This window comes from Meleagris gallopavo, chromosome 1 (genome assembly GCF_905368555.1).
Source record: "Meleagris gallopavo chromosome 1, MGAL_WU_HG_1.1, whole genome shotgun sequence".
Lineage (NCBI taxonomy): Eukaryota > Metazoa > Chordata > Aves > Galliformes > Phasianidae > Meleagris > Meleagris gallopavo.
In genome coordinates, this window is record NC_139404.1 from 143,593,198 (window position 1) to 143,614,856 (window position 21,659).

A 21,659-nucleotide genomic window follows, 5' to 3' on the forward strand; every position below is an offset into this window, starting at 1 on the left:
AGTTCAGGGGGAGAAAGTTCTGTTTAATGAATTTAATATCCTTTTATGACCAGGTTGCCCGCGTAGTTGACCAAGGGAAGTCAGTTGATGTCATATTTTTGTATTTCAGCGAGGTTTTCAATACTGTTTTTCAAAGTGTCCTTCTGGACAAAATGCTCAGTATGCAGCTAGACAAATACATCAAATGATGGGTGAAGAATTACCTGATGGGTTGGGCTCAAAGAGTTGCACTACATGCGGTAGCATCAGGCTGGTGGGCAGTCACTGGTGTGGTTCCCTAAAGGCTTGATCTTAGGGCCAGTTCTCCGATGTTTTTATAAATGACTTGGTTGCAGGACTTGAAGGCATACTAAGTTTGTGGGCAACACTAAGTTGGGAGGAGGTGTTAACTCCCTCAAGGGTAGAGAGGCCTTGCAGAGAGATCTTGAGAGTTAAGAGAGCTGAGCAATCACCAACTGGGAGTAGTTTAACAAGACCAGTGCTGGGTTCTGCACCTGGGAGAGGGGCAACGCTGAGTACATGTATAGAATGGAGGACGATAGGCTACAGAGCAACCAAGCAGAAAGAGGCCTTGGGATTCTGATTGAGCAAGTAGAACATAAGCCAGCAGTGTGTCCTGGCAGCCCAAAGGGCCAACAGTACCCTGGGGTGCATCAGGCCCCAGCACTGCCACTGGGTGAGGGGAGGGGAGGGGTTGTACCGCTCTGTGCTGTGTGACCTCACCTCCAGCACTGCGTCCAGCTTTGGGGCCGCGATGTAAGGACATAAAGCTATTAGAGAGCACCCAAAGGAGGGCAACAAAGAAGGGTCTGGAGGACAAGTTGCATGAGGAGGTTCTTGGGTGTGCTCAGCGCAGAGCAGAGGAGCTGAGGAGAGGCCTGATGGCGGCTGCAGCTCCTCACAGGGAGCGGAGGGGCAGCGCTGAGCTCTGCTCTGTGTGACAGCGACAGGGCCCGAGGGAACGGCATGGAGCAGTCAGGGGAGGGACAGCTGGCAGTTAGGGACAGGGTCTGCACCAGAGGGCGGTGGGCACAGGGCTGTGGGCACGGTTCCAGGTGCTGGAGTTCATGGAAGAATTTGGATGCCATTCTCAGATATAGGGTTTGGATTTTGGGCAATCGTGTGTGAAGGCTGGAGCTGGAATCAATGATCTTATGGTCTCTTCCAGCTCAGGATATTCTGTGATTCTGATTCTAGAAGAGGGGAATGTAAGTGACATGCCACCAGCCGGATGGAGTCCAGAGGGTTGGAATAAGCTCAGTGTGTAGGAGGCTCTGAGGCTTGTCTTGCCTGCCCCAAAGAATGCCCCAAAGGCTGCAGCTTCTCTCCTTTTTTCTCCCCACCATTCACTTGTGGTCACCATCACGTGTGCATTCATCTCGTGCTCTGTGAGTCCCTTTCCAGTAACTGTTTCTGTAACATCGTGCCCTGACTCTCCTTAGTACCTGATTAGACTGTGCTGCTCCCCAGATTATCTACATATTTCCACTTTACCCATGCTCTTGCTCTTATTCCTGTGGCACTGAAGTGACTTTTACTTTCTCACACTCCTGGCAATATTGTAAGGAGATAAGGGCCTGCATATTCCCATTGACTGCCATTGCCTGGCAACGGAGTTACAATGTCCTCTGCAATTCCAACGTCACTGCTGATCAGTGGTGAGACATTTTACATATTAACCTGCACAGAATATGACCGTTTTGTCCTGCGCTGAACCCATCTGAGAATCAGCTGCAGTGATGCACAACAGTAAACACACTGCATGCAATGCTATTCCCAAAGCAACCGACAGACTGCATCTGTAAATACCTTCTTTATTTTTTTTTAGAAAGCAGCATCAACGCGTGATTTGCAGGTATAAACTTCATAATACAAACATCAATCTTAAAATATAATAAAATTTACATCAACGTGGAAAAAGCTGCAAGATAATACCTTACAAATTCATTGTCTTAGTGGTAATTCCATTGTGTTTTGGGGGAGGTGGGGGGGGAAATCACCCTGAATGAAACATACAAACTCATTTTTAAAACTGGCTTTGTATCTTAGAAAAGTACACTTAAACATAAGCGTTCTTGTCAAAGTGCTTTGGTGAGGTTTGGTCTGGGACACTGTTGTGAATCTTTGTACGAGACGACATCACAGATGCGGCTCCATTATATGCATACGCTCTCCTGCAAAGAGAAGAGAATCGGCCATTTACAGTCATCTCACAGACTGGTAACATCTTTCTTACCCAAGCACTGTAGTGCTGTAAGGCTAGAATAAAGGTATGGCAATGTGAAGCTCCTCCTGCTGGAGGCAGGGGACACCTCCCTCCCCCGTGTGCTCTCATTCAGTTTCCCCTCCAGCGTTTCCCTGTAATTCTCCTTCATACAAACTGATATTCCTCATTCACAGCCAAGTAAACTGGTGCCAGATCAGATGAAATACTGAGGCTGTAGCAGACATTAAGTGTGCAGTAACTCCTCCAGCTGTGCCTCTTTACTACCACCCCTCTTCTCCAGCTCATTCCCTTTTTATCTGACGATTTGGGATTAAAGAAACTTGTCAATTCACGTAAGGGCCCCCGAACACTCCTCCTCCATCTGTGCACAAATTCTTTTTGGCTGTAGCAAAAGTATCAGGTATTTATAATACCAGTATTTGTACTGAGAAACTGGCTTTTCTTAATTACATTAATTACATGAATGATGGAAAGAAAATTATCCTAGAATCCCATTATTTTCTTTCAAGCACACAATCCTTTTCTGACCTCACAGCAAAGTGTTTCTGATAAGTAATCAAACTGCATACACACAGCAGGTACAAAGGTGCTATATTGATTTATTTCAGTAAGTGCAACTTGGGTTTTACCTTGGAGATTTACTGTTCTCAGCTATTGAGAAGCAGAATATACTGCCACCAATGATGCAGAGTGAAGCTCCAGCCCATCCAATGAATAAAGCTGCTCCTAATTCATACCTACAGGAATTAATAAATGCGTTTAACAAAGAATTAATTTAACATTCTTTTTCAGAGTAGAAAAACTGATTTTTTTTCTTCATATATATTTTTTCAATTGACATTCTTCATGCAAAGTCAGCAGCTGTGATGCTCAGCTAGATTCTTTCTATTATTTCCCCCATACACATGAGGCAGATGTGGCACACTGCTGCAGCCAGCTGGGTCGCCTCGCCCCCCAGCTCTCTTCAAGACTGATGGCTGAGGGGCTCTGATTCTTTGGCCCCTTTTTATATTGTATGGCTCCCATCTCCTTGAAACAATGCAGGTTTGTTCCCACTGTCTCCCAGTCCTGACTGCAGCTTCCAATGAGTCATCCTCTGAGGCTGTTCAGCCTCACGACTTGAGCAATTGCCTACAGCTCTGATTAACACTCCCCTCCAGCTCTCAGCATTTCTCCCTCTCCACATACATGCCCTGGACTGAGTATACATGATGTTGTATACATACATATCATAGGCAGGTGCAATCATGGATTCCTAGAATCACTGAGGTTGAAAAAGACTTCTAAGGTCATCCAGTCTGACCATCAACACATCCCCACCATGCCCACTAAGCACGTCCCTCAGTGCGACATCCACACAGTTCTTGAATATCTCCAGGGACATTGACTCCCCTACTACGTACAGTTTTAATCCAAATTATTCCACCCCCGTGCTACAGTTTTCAGACGACTGAGCAGATTTCTGTCTGTTCAAGGTCTGGGAGTTCTCTGATTGAAAGCAGATATCTGCATCAGAGTTCATCATCCAGGATCTCATTACAGTCAGCACGCAAGAAATATGCACTCGACTCCAAAGTACGCCTGCTGAATCACAGCCTCGAGTGCCTTTTTCAGTGTGCTCCAACAGAGGTGGATCAAAGCGATGAGCACAAATGGGAAGCGGCACAGTGTGAGCCCCATGTGAGGATGCCTCCATGCACAGCGCGGTGCATGGTGTGCAGCTGGGCACCCCTCAGAAGCCAGCACAAAGCAATGGGTGCTAGAGGGCACAGTTGGACCCAGACCCAGGAAGGCTGCTGCTGTAACAACTCCACAGCCAGACCATTTGCCTAAAACATGGGAAACACTACTTCATTTTCAGCATAAACTATTGTCCTGGGGCTCATGTGAGTCATACAAGATAACCAATTGCCACTTTCCCTCTTGCAGCTCCTCAGTTGGACAGAGATCAAGATTAAATTGGGTTTAATTGGGTAGAAAAAGGTGGTCTACCTTTTTCATAACAGTCGGGAAGTGAAGGCATGGAATCCAGCCTTTGGTCTTGGGACTGTTTGTACTTTCTAAGCAACATTTATTGTGGCATGCATAAGCAGTTGGCATGTATAGACTTTTCTTGAGTGATGGCCTTATGCCATGTTAATGAGTGGCAGAGCTGGCCTAATTGGTCCTTCCTTCACATCTTCACGCAGATAAAAGACTTTTTGATATACACTGGTGCTTACAAGGAATTTTCAATTGCATATCAACCTGTGTATGGCTCCCTGGTTTTTATCTAATCCAGTTTTCCAGGTTTTTTTAGTAGCCAAGAAGTCAATCCTACCCCACCTTCCAAAATCCAATATAGATTGGATTAAAAACATCCTGTACTTTGATGCCTCTTGAAAAAAAATACTAATAAGGGGAGAAGAAATTTCTCTATTCCTTATTTTTTCCTTCTCTCTTTATCATTAAAACCCTTAAAGGAAGTCTTCTGTTCTTATGCTTCTTGCCTGTACGACTCAAAGTAGCCACACTCCAAAGTCTGTGGCCTCACACAGCCCCCACCTACTACAACTACCTCCAGCGACACTTACCCAGGTTGGGAGCAGATATTTTACTATAATCCAAAGAGGCAGAATTCCTGAGACAAAAGTAAGTATTAATATCAGTAAAGAAAACATCCTGGTTATTAGATATGTTGGGAACATGAAGCAAATCAGTTATAGCTTCATTAGCCAACTGGGTGAACTCTGGGATGTACAGAACAAACCTAACCACCCAGCAAATCAACACAACTACCCAATGGAAATATATATTTTAAATGTCTAGTTCTTACAATTTATGGAAAATGAAAAGCAGGTTCAGAGCAATGTGACAGCAGGACAGTGCAAAGGGGGTCTGTGTGAACTCCACCAATCCAGAGAAAAGAAGGTCGAGGGGAAATGATTCTCTCCAGGAAAGGGAAGTCAGTCAGCTTGTTTGGATAAACTCAGCCTATTCATCCGGAAGAACGATGATCATGAATTCAAATCGTGGCAATGGACATAAAGGATGATGGCTAGCAAAGCTTTTATTGGAAGTAGTAAAGTGACAAAACAGTCTCTGAAGATAAGCTCTGGAAGTAACATAAGCAAGGCAGTGCATCAGAGAGATGCACGGATTTTTTTTCCTACTAGACATGTCTGAAGATAAATGAAATCCAGCACCAAGGTGTCCTGCGCTGTCACCAAGTCTCTGTGTTACTGTGTGCGGTCAAACAACACTTCTGGAGCAGTGTTACATCCGTAATGCAAACTATTGTGTTGGAACATAAAATCCCATGTAAGACTTCTTTCTAAGTAAGTCTAACTTCAGGGTATCCTATAGTAACCATTATTTCTCAGCCATACACAAATTCAAACCAGAAGTGTCTCTGGGGAGCTCTCTGATTCCTTCTGCACATGTACGCATTCAGGGCACCTCTTTGCCATCCAAAGACAGCTAAAAGGATGCTAAACATCCCATGTCATTCATTTTCCACTAACAGTATCTCGAGCCTCTCTTGGACACCACCAGAATAACTACAGATGAAAATGCGCAGCAAGCAGCGAACAGCTGAAACCAGTGCGGCAACCTCTCTCAGTGAAGATGACAGCCAAATTCCTACAGTATGCTAGCAAGGCATATTCAATGCTTCTGCAAGGTACATCAAAGTAAGAGTTCCCAGAAGGCAGCAAAATAAATTGCTCCTATATATTTTATATTGATTTAGAGAGAAAGGAGTCAAATGCTACCTTTATCTTAATCTGACATAAGATCACTGCATGAGCTACACCGCACGCACACCATGTGCAAGTCCAATTACAATTTCCCTCTCCCTCTCCATTGTTTTCTTTGTAGTTGCAATTATGTGTGCTGGCAGTTGTGCTACGCTATTTCTTTCAGGAAAAAATGTAATTTCTGCAAAAGATTATTTATGACCTTTATTTTCTCATTTATTCACAGTAAAACTCTGCCATGAGGTCTGCCTGTTTTTTTCCCAACCAAACTGTACGGGAACACAATGAAGGAAAGGGAATTCTGGCAACAGCCAAAGTATTTTTCACTGAAAACAGTAAGCCTGATGAATAATTAACTTGTGGCTGCATAGCCAGACTCCATTTTCTTCACAGTAGCTCACATCCTTGTAGCTTTTGGTGGCCTTTGGATCCTGTCCTTAACGTATCAAACAAGCTGAAACTATAGCAGAATTATGGAGGAAAGTATCAAGAGAAGAGAAGCAGCGTCAGCCCTGCTGCAAATATGATTCCAACTAAAGGTATTTAGCCAGTTAAACTGCCTTCTTTCCATCAAAAAGTAAGGGAGAGGCTCAGGATACATTACTTGGATCTCAAGGAAATTTATATCCAGTGATTGACACATTCTGGAGTCAACATAAAGTTTTGAAAATCTTCTCTTTAAAGATCAGTTTACATTACATAAGAAACCACAGTGTGAAAGCCTAAGATGCTCTTAATTTACAGCCAATGTTTTCAAACTTGGTGGATAAAACACGCTTCCAAAATTCAAACATTCATGAATGAATTGCTGCCTTTGAAAGTTCTAAGCATTCACAGCTCTAAGGAGAGTCGTTATGGATGACTATTTCTGGTAAGGATTCCGCTGTTCAATAAACACAAGTTCTTTCTTTATGTTCAGTTACATAAAGTATAGTCAAAGTATGGACATTAGTCTTGTATGATTATGGGTTTTGAAATGGTTCATGATTCAGCCTGGAGAAAAGAAGGCCCCTGAGAGGCCTCACTGCAGCCTTTCAGTACCTAAAGGGAGCTTATAAACAGGAGGGTGTCTGACTCTTTTACTCAGGTAGATAGCGACAGAACAAGGGGGAGTGGTTTTAAATTAAAAAAAAGGGAGATCTAGATCAAATGCTAGGAGGAAATTCTTCACTCAGAGGGTGATGAGGCACTGGCACAGCTGCCCAGAGAATCTGTGGATGCCTCATTTCTGGAGGTGCTCAAGGACAGGATGGATGGGGCCTGGCCAGCCTGAGCTGGTGGGTGGCAGCCCTGTCCACAGCAGAGGTTGGAACAGGATGGGCTTTAAGGTCCCTTCCAACCCAAACCACTCTGTGATTTTATGATCCAAATTTTAGCCATCTGGATTTGAAAATATGTCAGAAAAAAATTCCCTTCAAATGGAATTAAGATCATGCACTCCTCAACACTGTTATGGAAACTATCTTTTATCAAAAGTGTAGATAAATATTTTCTTCCTTTCCTATGAAATTATGCACCTAATGAGTGCCTCTGTCTTGTGAAATCCCTTTTTTGCACCTTTGATAAGCATAAACCTAAGCTTATTCCAACTAGCACAGTAGGCTCTGGGACAAGTGCTCAAGTGCTGCAGAGCCCCACCAAGCTGTGATAAGCCTGGCCACAAAGACTACAGGCTCATCATTCTACAGAGAGGTGTTAGCTCATTACATTTCAGCACAGATACTGCAGTTGGAAAATATGATCAAATAAACTGCATCCCACTTTCCCTTTCTGCTCAACAGGAGAAACATTTGCTTTCTGTATAAATGGGTTCTGGCGTGCAGCACAAAATTTAAGGTATACTTTTTTTGAAAGATTTATGAGTATAGGAAAGTACTTACTTTTGTGCAACAAAAGAAGGATCAAAGAACTCAGACGTAATCCTGTGTGCATACAGGGAACAACCAGTCATGGAGCACAGCCCTGAAAAGCATAAGACAAACCATTCAGTGGAACGGGCAGAGAAGCTTTGGGCCTGACCCTGAAGTCAATGAAGTGACGTAGAACTGTGTGTGCAAAGCTCTGGTATGACTCCAAAGACACAAACTTAGAGAAGTAAGGTATATTTACCACACAGTATGAAAATCAGTCCAGCTAAACAAGCTATTCTTGCTTTATTTTTATCAGAGCCGCCGATTTTTGTGCACTTCATCCCAACCAGTCCAGAAATAGAACCAAAGAAACCCAGACAGACAGCGGAGATCATCAGTCCTCTGCAGGCCTGGATGTAACCTGCAATGAGAAGGGGTAAGACTCATGTGAGGGCATGGACCACACCGGGTTTCACTACAGCTTGCCTCACCACACACAGCAACAGGCATTAATTAGTTATTTCAAACAGAATCAAACCTTGGCTGGAGTAATGCCATCTGATTACTGAGCATGTTCTTCTAGGTGATGGCATGATAATGTCCTCCAGTGGGCATCACCATGTGAGCCCTGCACATAAGAAACATACTATGGCAATCAGAGCTGGAAGAAATAATCCTGTGGCACTGAGCACAGCATCTGCAAGAGGCTGGACTGCTTGGTTTTGAAGAGCACAGTGCCTGTCACAGGCTGCAGATCTTCTCAGAGCACATGAAGTCTTGTATGTGCATGTGCCATAGATGCAATAGGGGTGGCAGCAGGCTGGTGAGCCTGGCTGGATATGCCACTCTGATCTCATTTGGATCAGCCAAGATCTTTGTTATGCAAGGAGTCCAAATACATTCTCAGCCTCATGAACAGCAGTGATCCTTCAGATAAAGCAAACTACTGGACATATGCCTTGCCACTGCATTCAGTTGTGTTGTCATGCCAGCTGAGGCTGCTCCAAAGCGAACTGCCCAGCAGCTGGACTTTCCCACTGGACAAGAGATTACCTGTCCTTTTCTTCTTTCACAGTTAAACGCTGTGATAATCACACAGTACTGTCCACTGCATGGAACGCCACAGTCTTACACAGCTGAGTAACTGTCACAAGATGTTTTCTCCATAACCTATTACATCTCATTTAAAATGGAAATGCGCTTCCATTATTTGTGCATTCATTCTTTTCTCTTTGATCTCCAGTGGGTGGAAATCTTGAGAGCCAAGCCAGGTTTTCATTGCTTATTACATCTACTTTTAGAGAATAACAAACAAACAAAAAAAGCCCTGCATAAAAGCCCTTAATATGTAGAAAATTAATTTATTAGAACAGGAACTAGGGGACATTTAATGAAAATAGACGGCCATAGATTCAAACCAAAAGGTGTTATTGTTCATTTAATGAAGCTGTGGGACTCTTTTCCATGGGCTATTTGGATGCTAGAAGTGTACACAGGTATAAAAAGAGATGGGATAAATTCAGTTAGAAGAAATCTGTGTCTGACTGGCAGGTCCCTGAACTGCAAAAGGCCATCACAGGTGCTTGGCCTTCTTCTACACTCATTAGTGGCATTCACTTTGGTTGCTGTTGGAGGAATATCAGCTCCAGGATGACCACTCCGTGCTTGAACAATGTTTAAAAAAAACTCATTGATTCACAACTTTGCATAAGACACAGCACACAGGATGCCCCATCTCTGGAAGCATTCAAGGCCAAGTTAGATGAGGCCATGGGCAGCCTGATCTGGCGGTTGGGAACCCGGCCCATGACAAGGGGTTGGAACTAGATGATCTTTCAGGTCCCTTTCAACTCAAGCCATTCTCTGATTCTCTAACACAGCATTTGGTAGGATATAATGCTGCATTTTATCAGTCCTACAGAATTCAGGTGCTCACTGCATGTCTTGGAACAAAACCCAGTGGCATTTATCTACATCCATCTGCATGCCTATAACATGATTCCGTAACCCATCTGCTAAATACAGTATACAATTTAATAACCGTAACTGTCACAGGACTTTCATGTTGGAATTTGAGAGCCATTTATGCCTGCTCAGGTGTCTAACACAGTCATTAAAATTAAAGTCTGAACTATAAGGTACACTCCTACAGTAGCTGGATGAACTGCCCATTGGAGAAACCTTTATTACACCTCCGATAATAAATGAAACGTGGGGTAACCAGCTCAGAGTTGACTTCTAATTTTTAGATATCTACAATCACGTGTAATAGCTCTTATCTTCTATATGCAATAATACCTAACAATTTGTATTTCTACAAGAAAAAAAAAATGATAGAAGACATTGAAGAAGTATTTCATTCTTACAGAAACTTCAAAATATTTTTCCTTAATGAGGTGTTACTTCAGTATTATTACCACGTTCAAACTTTGAGCTGAAAAATTATCTTGCTGTTTGCATACAAATCAATTTTTTTTTCCTTTTTGTTTCTGGATTTCTGTTGTGCTGAGTGTATCTATTAGAATCATAGGATCATAGAATCACCAAGATTGGAAAAGACCTCTAAGATCACCTGACCCAACTGTCCACCCACAATCAATATTTCCCCACTAAACTGTGTCCGTTAGTACCACATCTAAACGCTTCTTGAACATCTCCAGGGACAGTGATTCAACCACCTCCCTGGGCAGCCCCATTCCAGGTTAGCACACCGACGTAGAATAATTTGATAAGGCTTATATCTTCCCTTAGTAATTGTGAAATAGCCTAGATTACAAGGCTTCAAGCAGAAATGTTTAATGGCACGTTGCTGTACCCCAAAACCTTCTGAATATAAATGAAGAGTAGTACTTCCCAGTGTTGTAGCAGAAAGAAAACAGGTAGCTCTTCCTCTGCTCTCCTGAAAGCTTAGTTAGGCAACTGCTGCTGCTTCTGATCTTCTCCTTCTCCACTCAGCACTGAAGAGCCTCCAGCCCTGACTCAGGAACCATAACAAGTGTCTCTCTGAGTAGGTCCCTCTTGTATCCCTAAATCCATAATCGAAAATCTCATACATCATCCTATGGCATTCAAAGGAGATGCTTTCACCCAAAACACCACTGAATGGAAAAGAGAAACACCACAACGTCCTGCAGTATAGGGACTCTGACAAGATTTGAGACAAATCCAGCTGAAGAACTACGGACTAAAGATTTACAAAGTCAAATCTAAAGATTACCATCTGCCTTAAGCACTTCTCACAGGTCCTATGTAAGATATTTTACTTTTTCATTGGGATCTGCAAGAAAATAAAAAGTAGAGCACACCTTTTGATGTTCACTGGACTGTACAACCAGTTTATAAAACTTGGCATTTCTAAGGCATAATTCACCTTATCCTAACAGAGCTATCTACAATAGATCACATTAATTGCACCTAATTTTCTTCTGCAAGCTTTGTAAAGTGAGCCTAAGGGTGACTCACAGCTATTAGGTGGTTATCTAATACCAGGTGAGATGACCACCACTGCTAAGTAAACTGTTTCCTCAACAGTGAAATAAAATTGTACTGCCAAACAGCTCACTTCAAATTCCAGCAATAATTAAAACTTCTGCTTCTGTGTCAAATTCTGTAACTTTACTCCTTTGTTTTTTTCCCCCTCAGGCAAAACCCAAAAGATGTCAGTAGGAAAAGAGTGTTGGTAAGACTTCAAAATGTGGCTCTCTCAGTTAATAAAGGCATGACTCTGAAGACGGTGCCCTCGCTTGTTAATTTTTGCTACAGTAGGCATGGAAAAATTTGTTTTTATTACTTTTCCATACAACGTATTTCTCGTAGCACCCGGGTGAAGCAGGAGATGCAAACTGGTGAGGTAGCTATTATTTTTGACAGGTCCAATTTACTGACACCGTTAGTAGTTAATTGACACATTAAGGTGCTGAACCATGAACACATCCACCCAGAGGTCCTTTAAACCTTTATTTATGCCTGAGCCTCCGAGGAGAAGCAATAAATATTCACCCCAACCAAAATAACTAGCATATGCTAGGAACAACATGGTTGAAATTCAATTGTTACTGAAGGTCAATACACAGCTTTAAAATAGGTAGAGGTGGTGAGACAGCGAGAAATGATTAACTCACTCAACAGAAATCATTTTAACTATAATTGCATGAGTTGGAGCACGGCTCAGCTCTGCTGAATAAATAACCTTCCTCACTAAATATTTCACCAAATTCTGCAGGCCAAGTGAAGTGGGACTTGTTTCAGCTCACCACAGCAACTATCCAACTGCCACACGTTTTTAAAACAAAATAACTGAAACAGTCATAATCTACACCAAAAACATAGAAGACTAGAAGGCTTTGTTGCTTCTACCAAGCTGACTGTGGCAACAGCATGCATAAAAGGGTGAAATCAATCTCAGTATCAAACTCAGCCCAACTGCCCGAACCTAGGATAAAACAGACCACCTACAGCTGTGAATGTAACTGTACCTTTTCTTTGCTTCCTGGAAAGCAAGAACCAAGATTTATCGTGCAGAGAGTGGGAATCTTCTACTACCAAAGACTATCTCCTTCCCAACAACGTGTTATACATACTTTCATCAGCATCTACAAGAAGCTGGTACCTTGTCATGTACGCACTGCCACCCAAACAAAGCTCTGAAGCAACGAAAAGCCATATGTTTGAAACAGACAAGTAGACAAACGTATTACTCATAAAGTCATGTTTAGCAGCATTCCAAGAGAAACCTATTTCAAGTATTTTTTTTCAAACAAATGTGTTTTGTCCTGCATTCAAATTAATCTTGTTGGGCTATCATCTTTCTTGCCTCACCACTCTCATGCTTGCCTCTCATGCTCTCAAAGAGCTATGAGGAATTCACACATTCATATTGTATGATTCTCACAAAAACATCTGCATACTATTATGGGAGGTTGCCACTTTCACAATGAATACCTGCAGCGGCATCTTGCAGTCTGCATCATGTGAAGTAGCAGCGGTTACCTTACAGATACAGCTCAGGTTCCTTCTAAAAGTACACACCCATTGCCTTTGTATGTTTTTCTAAGCTCCAATACCTTCTTTTATATCATAAGTAAATTTTTGTTCAGCTGTGTGCTTTCTAAAGGTCATTGGATACACTGCTGAAAACACGGTAACGGATACAGCATTAGGAGGTGGTTTCACCACCAAGTTTCTGTCTACGACCAGCAAAAGCAAACCCAAAATGATCTGAAGTCCTGCAAGAATACTTATGCTCACATATAAAACTGTATTAAGGTCTGTATTAAGGGGCCAGCCCTTAACAATGGTTGGACAGGTTTATTATACAAGAATGCATGAAGGTGGAAAGGAACACAGGTAATTTTCTCCAGTGACCACAGTGTCGCTACCAGGAACCTGCACTCCATGATGCACATCAGAAAATGGGAACAGGGAGTGACCCCTGGCTACTCCTAACCCAAGCTACAACACTTTCTGAAGAAGGGAGGCCTTTTCCTGCACCCCACAGGAGTGTCCAAGCATCTCTCCAGTCCTGCCCCACCACTTCAAGGAATGGAGCATGCTCTATAGGGTTTGTTGCTTCTGCTCACCAAGAACTGCTCTCTTGGGACAGAATGGGCATCAGATCTGTCTTCTTTGCTTCCCCTGGGTCCACCATCTGAGGTTGAGCTGCCGCACTGCAACACCAGGGAAGGGTGAGGGTGAGAAGGTACACAGGTTCACAGCAGGGTCCGTTGCTGTGAGGAGCAGAGCTGGGGCCAAGCTATAGCCCAGAGGCAGCTCTGGCTGCAGCAACACCCCCAGCTGGCCTACCCTGTGCTGGGGTCACACTGCTGTATGTGCATCCCACATCTCCTTTACTGTGCCTGCACACCAGTATCTTGTCTCACTTGAAGACATGGATCAGGGACACTGAAGCCAAACTATCAAACAGCCTCTGTCAGGAGGATGGGATGAGCCCTGTCAGATGTGGATTCAGATGCTCTGCCAGATGGTAGCCTGCACAGCAACTGCCTCAGACACTCATTTCTTGGAGAACTGGGACGTGTCACCTAGAACACAATGTTTTCTAGGTCTGAATTGGGTTTGCAGGGAGTAAAAGGGGCTTTGCTGTTTCTTTTTTTCTTGTTTGGGGGGGTGAGGGGTGAGGATTTTAAACATTCCCAATGCCACATACTTTGTTTGCAACTTTGCTTCTCTCGTTCTAAAACCAGATCCACCCACTGCTAACCAAGCAGCTGAACAACGGATCCCGTGGGTCCAACACTCAGCAGTGATCGTGCAGTGCTCCCTCACAGAGCACAGCTCCTCACCAAAGCCTGGAAACCACTGGTTCCTACACCAAGTCCCCGAGTGGGAAAGTTGTCCCACTCCGCTGTGGGACCAGCAAAGCCCTCTGCCACCATGGGGCTGGGGCAAATGGGTTCCAGGGGCAATACTCCTCCATCCACAGGCAGCATCCAAAGCACAGATGCCTGAAGGCTGCCTGCACCCTGACCTCCTGCACGTCCTGAGGGTGGATTCAAGGTTTTCTGATACTGGGACTCATTTGCTTAATGGCAGCATTAATCCCTGCTGTAACAGCATCAGTGTCCCACTAGCAGTTTCCTCAACGAACCTTCCCAGAAGTGGACCAGCCCCGGACCCTGTGCACGGAGTGCCCTGGAGGCAGAACCGGTGTTTGTTGTTGTTTTTGTGTTGTTTTTTTGGGGGAGGGAACAGCAAAGCCACGGGCAGGCTATATAGTTTATTCCTTTATGACCATAGAAACTTGGAAAAGGTGCCATTATTTTAAAAACCTCTCCTCCCTTTATTGACAGCCACTCCTGAGGCTATAAACCAGGGCCGGCCGCACTTTCTCTCTTTCTCCCGAAGCTATCATATTAACTGGCGGCAAGTTGCCCGCTGTGCGGGCTGCAGCGCTCGGTTCCCCGCAGCGATCGGGCATATCCCCCCCAGCGGGCACGGAGCGCAGCACCCACCCGCCTCATTCCCCGGCTCCAGGCGCTGCAGCTCCGAGCTCTGCTCCGGGAAAGCCCAACGCCGCCGTCCGCCCACCGAGCGGCCACATCCCAGTTAAGAAGCATCGAGCAAAGCAACGCAACACACCGCTACAACCCCGTGCCCGCATCAACCCAAGCGCTGCTCCCCGACGCGGTCCCGGGACGCGCCCCGCTCGCCCAAACGCGCGATCGCGGCGGAGGCACGGATCTGCGGTGCCGGGGCCGGGGGAGCCGGGGCGGGAGGCGGCGGGGTCTGACCGTCGAGAGCCAGCATGGACGGGAAATCCTTGCAGTTGGAAACGCCGGTGGAGTCGGTCACGCAGGTCTTCCAGAGGTTGGCCCAAAAGGTGGCGGTGGTGATGACCGTGCCGTCTATTGAAGACACCTTCCAGTAGTCGGTGGGAAGCGTGGAGGACACCAGCACCCAGCCGGAGATGGTCAGCAGGAAGGCGACGATCTCCGCCGACGTGCTCGCCATCGGGCCCGGCGGCAGCAGCGGGCGGCGAGCGAGCGGCGCGGGGCCGCGGAGCGGAGGGTGGGGCGGGGCTTGCGGGGCGGTGACCAATCCGTGCCGGCTGCGCCTGGAAGCCACGCCCCCTCCCTCGCCCCACCCCGCCCCGCCCAAGTCCCCTCTGCCCACACCGAGCGGCGGGGGGCTGCGCGTCCCCGCGCTTCGCTCCCCCGGCAGTGCCGGCCGAACGCCCCTCACTGACAGGAGGAAGGAGTTCTCAGCCGTCTGCCACCCGCGCGCAGGTGGCAGCGCTGCTCGGGCTCGGCCTCGTGTTGCAATGCCAGCGGTGAGCCGGGGCTGTACCGAGCCCTTCCGCAGCCCGCGGGGCGAAGCCATCCGCCCGGCCCTCCTCTGGTCAGGAGCTGTTTACTTTCCACATCAGTAGTGTATTTGCTATTGATGTGGAAAGTACACTGCCGGTCTTTACTTTCCGCCTGTTTGTTTCAAAACTATTGTTACATTTTCTGAAGCTTTTTGCCAGACAGGCAATCACTAGAGGATAAGAAGCCACATTTACATCATTCTACGGTGATGAATGCTGTTTGATATTGCCATGTGGAAACAAACCTGGATATAATTGCCTTATTGCTATATGCCCATTCACGGGGGGGGAGGAGAGGGGAGAAAAGAAAGGAAAAAAACAGCGAGGGCTGGGCGTACCCTTGGGCACCCGTCAGGGCTCAGTGGCAGCAGGCATCTGTCAGCCTGTGCATAGAATCATTGAGGTTGGAAAAGACCTCTAAGGTCATCTAGTCCAACTGTCAGCCCATCCCCACCGTCCCACTGACCACATCCCTCAGTGCCACATCCACACTGTTACTGAACACCTCCAAGGACTGTGACTCCACCACTGCTCTGCCCTTGGCAGCCCATTTCAGTGCATCACCACTCTTTTGGAGAAGATTTTTTTCCTAATATCCAATATGAGCCTCCCCTGGCATAACTGGAGGCCATTTTCTCTTGTTCTGTCAGTTACCTGGGGGAAGAGGCTGACCCTCACTTCACCACAACCTCCATTCAGGTCATTGTAGAGAGCGATGAGTTCTCCCCCAAGCCTCCTCTTCTCCAGACTAATCAATCTCAGTTCCCTCAGTTGCTCCTCATAAGATTTGTTCTCGAGTCTCCCCACAGCTTCATTGCCCTTCTCTGGACATGCTCCAGGGCCTCAATGTCCTTCTTGTAGTGAGGGGCCCAAAACTGAACTGTTGGTGCCCAGCAGGCTGAGCTGCGCTCTGCAGGACACTGCTGTGGTGTCAAGCTGTGCCCAGCACTCAGAAAAAAAGTGCTTCTGGGTCAAGGAAGAGGGGTATGGCCCTACACCAAAGTCTCATCTATGTGTCAACATGATTTATTTGTTGGAGGGCAGGGCAGCAGACACAACATTTAAAAGTTATTTTATTTCCCCCTCATAGCACTTTGAGGTCTTGGTGATGGGAAGAAAGTCAGAGATTCAATCCCAGATCTGGGTAATTGCATGCTCCTGGTGTGGGAAGCTCGTCTGTACGTTTGTTGATAGTGCTGCTTGGGTTGGTGTCATGTGTTGGATCCAAGGTCTGCTGCCTGGGCAGCTTTTGGCCAACGCCCTGTCAAGATTTCCAGTGTGCTGCTAGATTGAAAGCAGGAGGGCAGACTGAGCATGCTTACTAGTACCTCTAGGGCCAAATCTGAGCCCTGGGAGGATGAGAAGGAGGAAGAGGATCTTTCCATCAAGCACAGGGAACAGGTTCCCTGCTGTGACCTTCAGCAATCACTTCTGCTGTCCCAGGCCCCCTACTTCGGACAGAGCTGGGCTTTGGTTGTGATATACAGTACAAAGCCATGTCTCCGGGACCAATATCCATCTACCTCCACTGACCACGGAGGAAGCCTGGGCAGGTGGCTGAGGACAGGTGATATTAATTCCACCTTCAACCTACTCACTGCTTGTGACCAAGGACCCACCAAGCAGGCCTAATACTTGCAAGCCCATTTGCCTGTACCCTTTTTTACCCAGAGAAGTATATAGTGTCCTTGGTGTACATGAGAGTCTCAGTTTAGCTCCAAAGAAAGCCTCCTGTTCTTTTCTAGCCTGACACTGCTGCTCCTGAAATACCTCTGAAGATGTTTGTGTCATTTGTTTGATCGTTACTGTCTTGCTCACCCAAAATCAGAGCCAAATGTTAAGGTTCTCTCTCTCACCTCTCACCTCTGGTGGTGCAAACCCAAAAAGACGTTATGCACAACTGAGTATTTACTCAGATGAAGTTTAGCAGAAGCTGCAATAGGTACTCTTCCCCCATGGCATGTTCCTTGCACTGGCAAGTATCTGCAGGGATTAGTTGTTGGAAAACACTCATCTGTGAGGTTTTGTTTGTCCCCATGTTACATCAGCTTCTCTCTCCTGTGCAACAACAAGGTCTTCAGTCATGATCTTAACTCTGGGGTCTTCAACTTCAGGAAATCATGGCCTCTTTTATCCCAGCTGCTGTTCTAGGAACATGATGGGCACATAAATATTTCCCCTCAGACTCTACCTCTGTCTTCTTGCCATCATCGTTCACACTGTCTTAGTGTGTAGTAGAGAGAAAGAGTCAGTGCTTGGTTTCTTGTTACCATGTTTTGTGACCAGTTATGACTCAGGGATATTTTTAAATTCCATAGGTCACTGTATGGCAGATGTCTGCTCAGTCATTTGAGTGAGCATGTGTTTATTGCCTCAGTCTTGGAAAGAGAGGTGCTTGAAACTATTTATAAGAAAACCATCCCTTGGGGTTCATTTGTTTTGTTGAAAGTCTCACTGGTCTGGGACATAAAAATGGCGTTTTAGAAGACTGATTAGTAAGCTTTAGTAAACGTATACTGCACATGTTTTTAAAATCAGTATGGTGTATTCAACAGTTATGTAGTATTCAACAGTTGAATTTTTATATCATATAAAAGCCTATTGTATTACTATGTACAGAAGCGTCCTTCAGGATAGTTTTCTTAACAAGTCTGAAATACAGGATATTATTTTAGCTTTTGCAGGATCAAAATCACAGGCAATCATTATTGCCTCATAAATTAAACACTGAGTGACAACACCTTTTGTTCTGTAGCCAGGATAAGCAGACTGGGGTCATCATGCCTTTGTGCTGGAGTAATTTTTCTTGTAATTTTACCATACATAGGTTGGGCAACTTGAGGCTGTTTCCTGGCTCTGTTGTGTTATGAATTTCAGGGTGCCTAGAGCACCTGTTCAAAATAAAAAACAACTACTTTATTTTTCTAAGGCTGAAAGACGACTTCCTTGTTTGCCAGGGTTTTCCTGAGAAACTGAATGTTGAAGAGGTAAGGCAAACTTGCCGGGAATAGTATGACTTGAGCACCAAGCCAAGGTCAGGTTGTGCTGCCAGTGGGGAATGCACCTCAACTTGGCATTAGCAATGGAGGACGTCAACATGACTAAGATGACTTAGTGGCTGCAAATGGAAGCAGCCTGTCTCCATGGGGAAAGAGGGTTCTAGCCAAGGAACTGGCGGGACTTATTGACAGGTGTTTAAACTAGGTATGAAGGGGGAAGGGGACAAAATGAGGACCGCTGGGACTGAGGGGGCAGTTCGAGGCTCCAAACAGAACTTGATGGGTGGAGACAGTAGAATTCAAAGGCTTGGAGAGGGATGGGATGATGCTGCTTCTCTTAAGTGCCTGTATACTAATGCGCGTAGCATGGGGAATAAACAGGAAGAGCTGGAGTGCTGCGTGCAGTCGCGAGGTCATGATCTCATCGCGATCACGGAGACGTGGTGGGACAGCTCGCATGATTGGAATGTTGTCATGGAGGGCTATGTGCTTTTTAGGAAAGATCGGCTGGCTAGGCGGGGTGGTGGAGTTGCTCTTTATGTGAGAGAGCAGCTAGAATGTATTGAACTTCACTTGGGGGAGAGTGACGTAGCAGTGGAGAGCTTATGGATGAGAATCAAGGGGCAGGCTGGTAAGGGTGACACTGTTGTGGGTGTGTACTACAGGCCCCCTGATCAGGATGAGGAGGCTGATGAAGCCTTCCATAAGCAACTGGATGTAGCGTCACGTTTCCAGGCACTGGTGCTTATGGGGGACTTCAATTATCCAGATATTTGCTGGACGACCAACATGGCCAGGCATGCACAATCCAGATGGTTCTTGCAGTGCATTGAAGACAACTTTCTGATGCAGGTGGTGGAGGAACCGACGCAGGGAGGGGTGTTACTGGACCTTATTCTCACCAACAGGGATGGACTTGTTAAGGAAGAACAGGTTGGGGGCAGTTTGGGTTGTAGTAATCATGAGATGGTGGAGTTCAAGATCCTGAGTGGAAGAAGCAAAGCAATAAGTAGGATTGCTACCCTGGACTTTAGGAGAGCCAACTTCGATCTCTTCTGGGACCTACTTGGAGCTATCCTGTGGGCTCGGGTGTTAGAAGGTAAGGGGGCCTCTGAGAGCTGGTCAGCATTTAAACAGCTCTTCTTCCAAGCTCAGGATCGGTGCGTCCTCCTGTGAGCAAGAAATCGGGAAAAGGTGTGTGGATGAGCAAGGAGCTCATGAGCAAGCTCAAAGGAAAGAAGAAGGTCCATGAAAAGTGGAAAAAGGGTCTGACCACTTGGGAAGAATATAGGAATGTAGTCAGGGCCTGCAGGGATGCAATGAGGAAGGCTAAAGCCCACCTGGAATTGAATCTAGCTGAAGTGATAAAGGATAATAAAAAAGGCTTCTTGAAGTATGTTAACAGCAAAAGGAAAACTAGAGAGAATGTGGGCCCCTTACTAAGTGAGGGGGGGGGTTCTCGTAACGGGGGATGCTGAGAAGGCAGAGATACTGAATGCCTTCTTTACTTCCGTCTTCAGTGAAAAGGCTCTCCCGCAGGAATCCCACACCGTGGAGGTTAGTGAGAGGGTCTGGGGAATGGGAGACTTCCCTTTAGTCAGGAAAGAGGACGTGCGTGAGCACCTAGGCAGTACTAAGGTCCACAAGTCCATGGGACCTGATGGGGTGCATCCACGTGTGCTGAGAGAGCTGGCGGAGGTCATTGCCGAACCGCTCTCCATCATTTTTGAGAGGTCTTGGATAACAGGGGAGGTCCCTGAAGACTGGAGGATAGCCAATGTCACTCCGGTCTTCAAAAAGGGCAAGAAGGAAGATCCGGGTAATTATAGGCCTGTCAGCCTCACCTCTGTCCCTGGAAAGGTGATGGAACAGCTTGTGCTGGATACCATCTCCAGACAACTGGGAGAAAAAGAGGTTATCAGGAGTAGTCAGCATGGGTTCACCAAGGGGAGGTCGTGCTCGACCAACCTGGTGGCCTTCTATGATGCTGTCACATGCTGGGTGGATGGGGGAAGAGCAGTAGATGTAATCTACCTTGATTTTAGAAAGGCATTTGATACTGTCTCCCACGACATCCTTATAACAAAGCTGAGGAAGTGTGGGATAGATGAGTGGACAGTGAGGTGGGTTGAGAACTGGCTGACTGGCGGAGCGCAGAGGGTCGTCGTTGGTGGTGCAGAGTCTGGCTGGAGACCTGTGACCAGTGGTGTCCACCAGGGGTCTGTGCTGGGTCCGGTCTTGTTCAACATCTTCATCAATGACCTTGATGAGGGGATAGTGGCCACCCTCAGCAAGTTTGCTGATGATACGAAGCTGGGAGGATTGGCTGACACGCCTGAAGGCTGTGCTGCCATTCAGCGAGACCTGGACAGGCTGGAGAGCTGGGCAGTAAGAAACCGGATGAGGTTCAACAAAAGCAAGTGTAGGGTCTTACACCTAGGGAGGAATAATTGCATGCACCAATACAGGCTGGGGGATGAGCTGCTGGAGAGGAGCTCTGCAGAGAGGGACCTGGGCGTCCTGGTGGACGACAGGTTGGCCATGAGCCAGCAGTGTGCCCTCGTGGCCAAAAAGGCCAATGGCATTCTGGGGTGCATTAAGAAGAGCGTGTCCAGCAGGTTGAGGGAGGTGATCCTCCCCCTCTACTCTGCCCTAGTAAGGCCTCATCTGGAGTACTGTGCCCAGTTCTGGGCTCCCCAGTACAAAAAAGACAGGGATCTCTTGGAAAGAGTCCAGCGGAGGGCCACAAAGATGGTGAAGGGCCTGGAGCATCTCCCCTATGAAGAAAGGCTAAGTGAACTGGGTCTGTTTAGCCTTGAGAAAAGACGACTGAGAGGGGACCTGATCCACGTTTATAAATATCTGAGGTGTGGCGGCCATAGCGGTGAGGCCAGTCTCTTTTCAGTGGTACGTGGAGACAGGACGAGGGGAAACGGACATAAGCTGCAGCACAGGAATTTTCGCACGAATGTGCGTAAGAACTTCTTCACGGTGAGGGTGACAGAGCACTGGAACAGGCTG

The 21,659-nt window shown here is 46.3% G+C and overlaps 1 protein-coding gene across 1 annotated transcript; it reads right to left on the reverse strand.

Annotated features, from left to right (window-relative positions):
- Nucleotides 1-1,798: 1,798 nt before the first annotated feature.
- Nucleotides 1,799-15,373, reverse strand: CLDN10 (claudin 10). Its single transcript, XM_085215629.1, has 5 exons — nt 15,065-15,373; nt 8,074-8,235; nt 7,845-7,926; nt 2,857-2,964; nt 1,799-2,174 (listed from the first exon to the last, which is right to left on the reverse strand). Exons 1-5 carry the CDS (start codon nt 15,282-15,284, stop codon nt 2,060-2,062), a joined length of 687 nt encoding a protein of 228 aa, XP_085071755.1. The 5' UTR covers nt 15,285-15,373; the 3' UTR covers nt 1,799-2,059.
- Between the last annotated feature and the right edge of the window lie 6,286 nt (nt 15,374-21,659).

Coding starts and splice junctions, on each gene's coding strand:
- CLDN10 (XM_085215629.1), bottom strand. CDS start 15,284: ATGGCGAGCACGTCGGCGGAGATCGTCGCCTTCCTGCTGACCATCTCC. Junction 8,236..15,064: donor GTCCATGCTGGCTCTCGACG/GTCAGACCCCGC, acceptor TTCTCATTGCAG/GTTACATCCAGGCCTGCAGA. Junction 2,175..2,856: donor GAGAACAGTAAATCTCCAAG/GTAAAACCCAAG, acceptor TTCTCTTTGCAG/GAGAGCGTATGCATATAATG.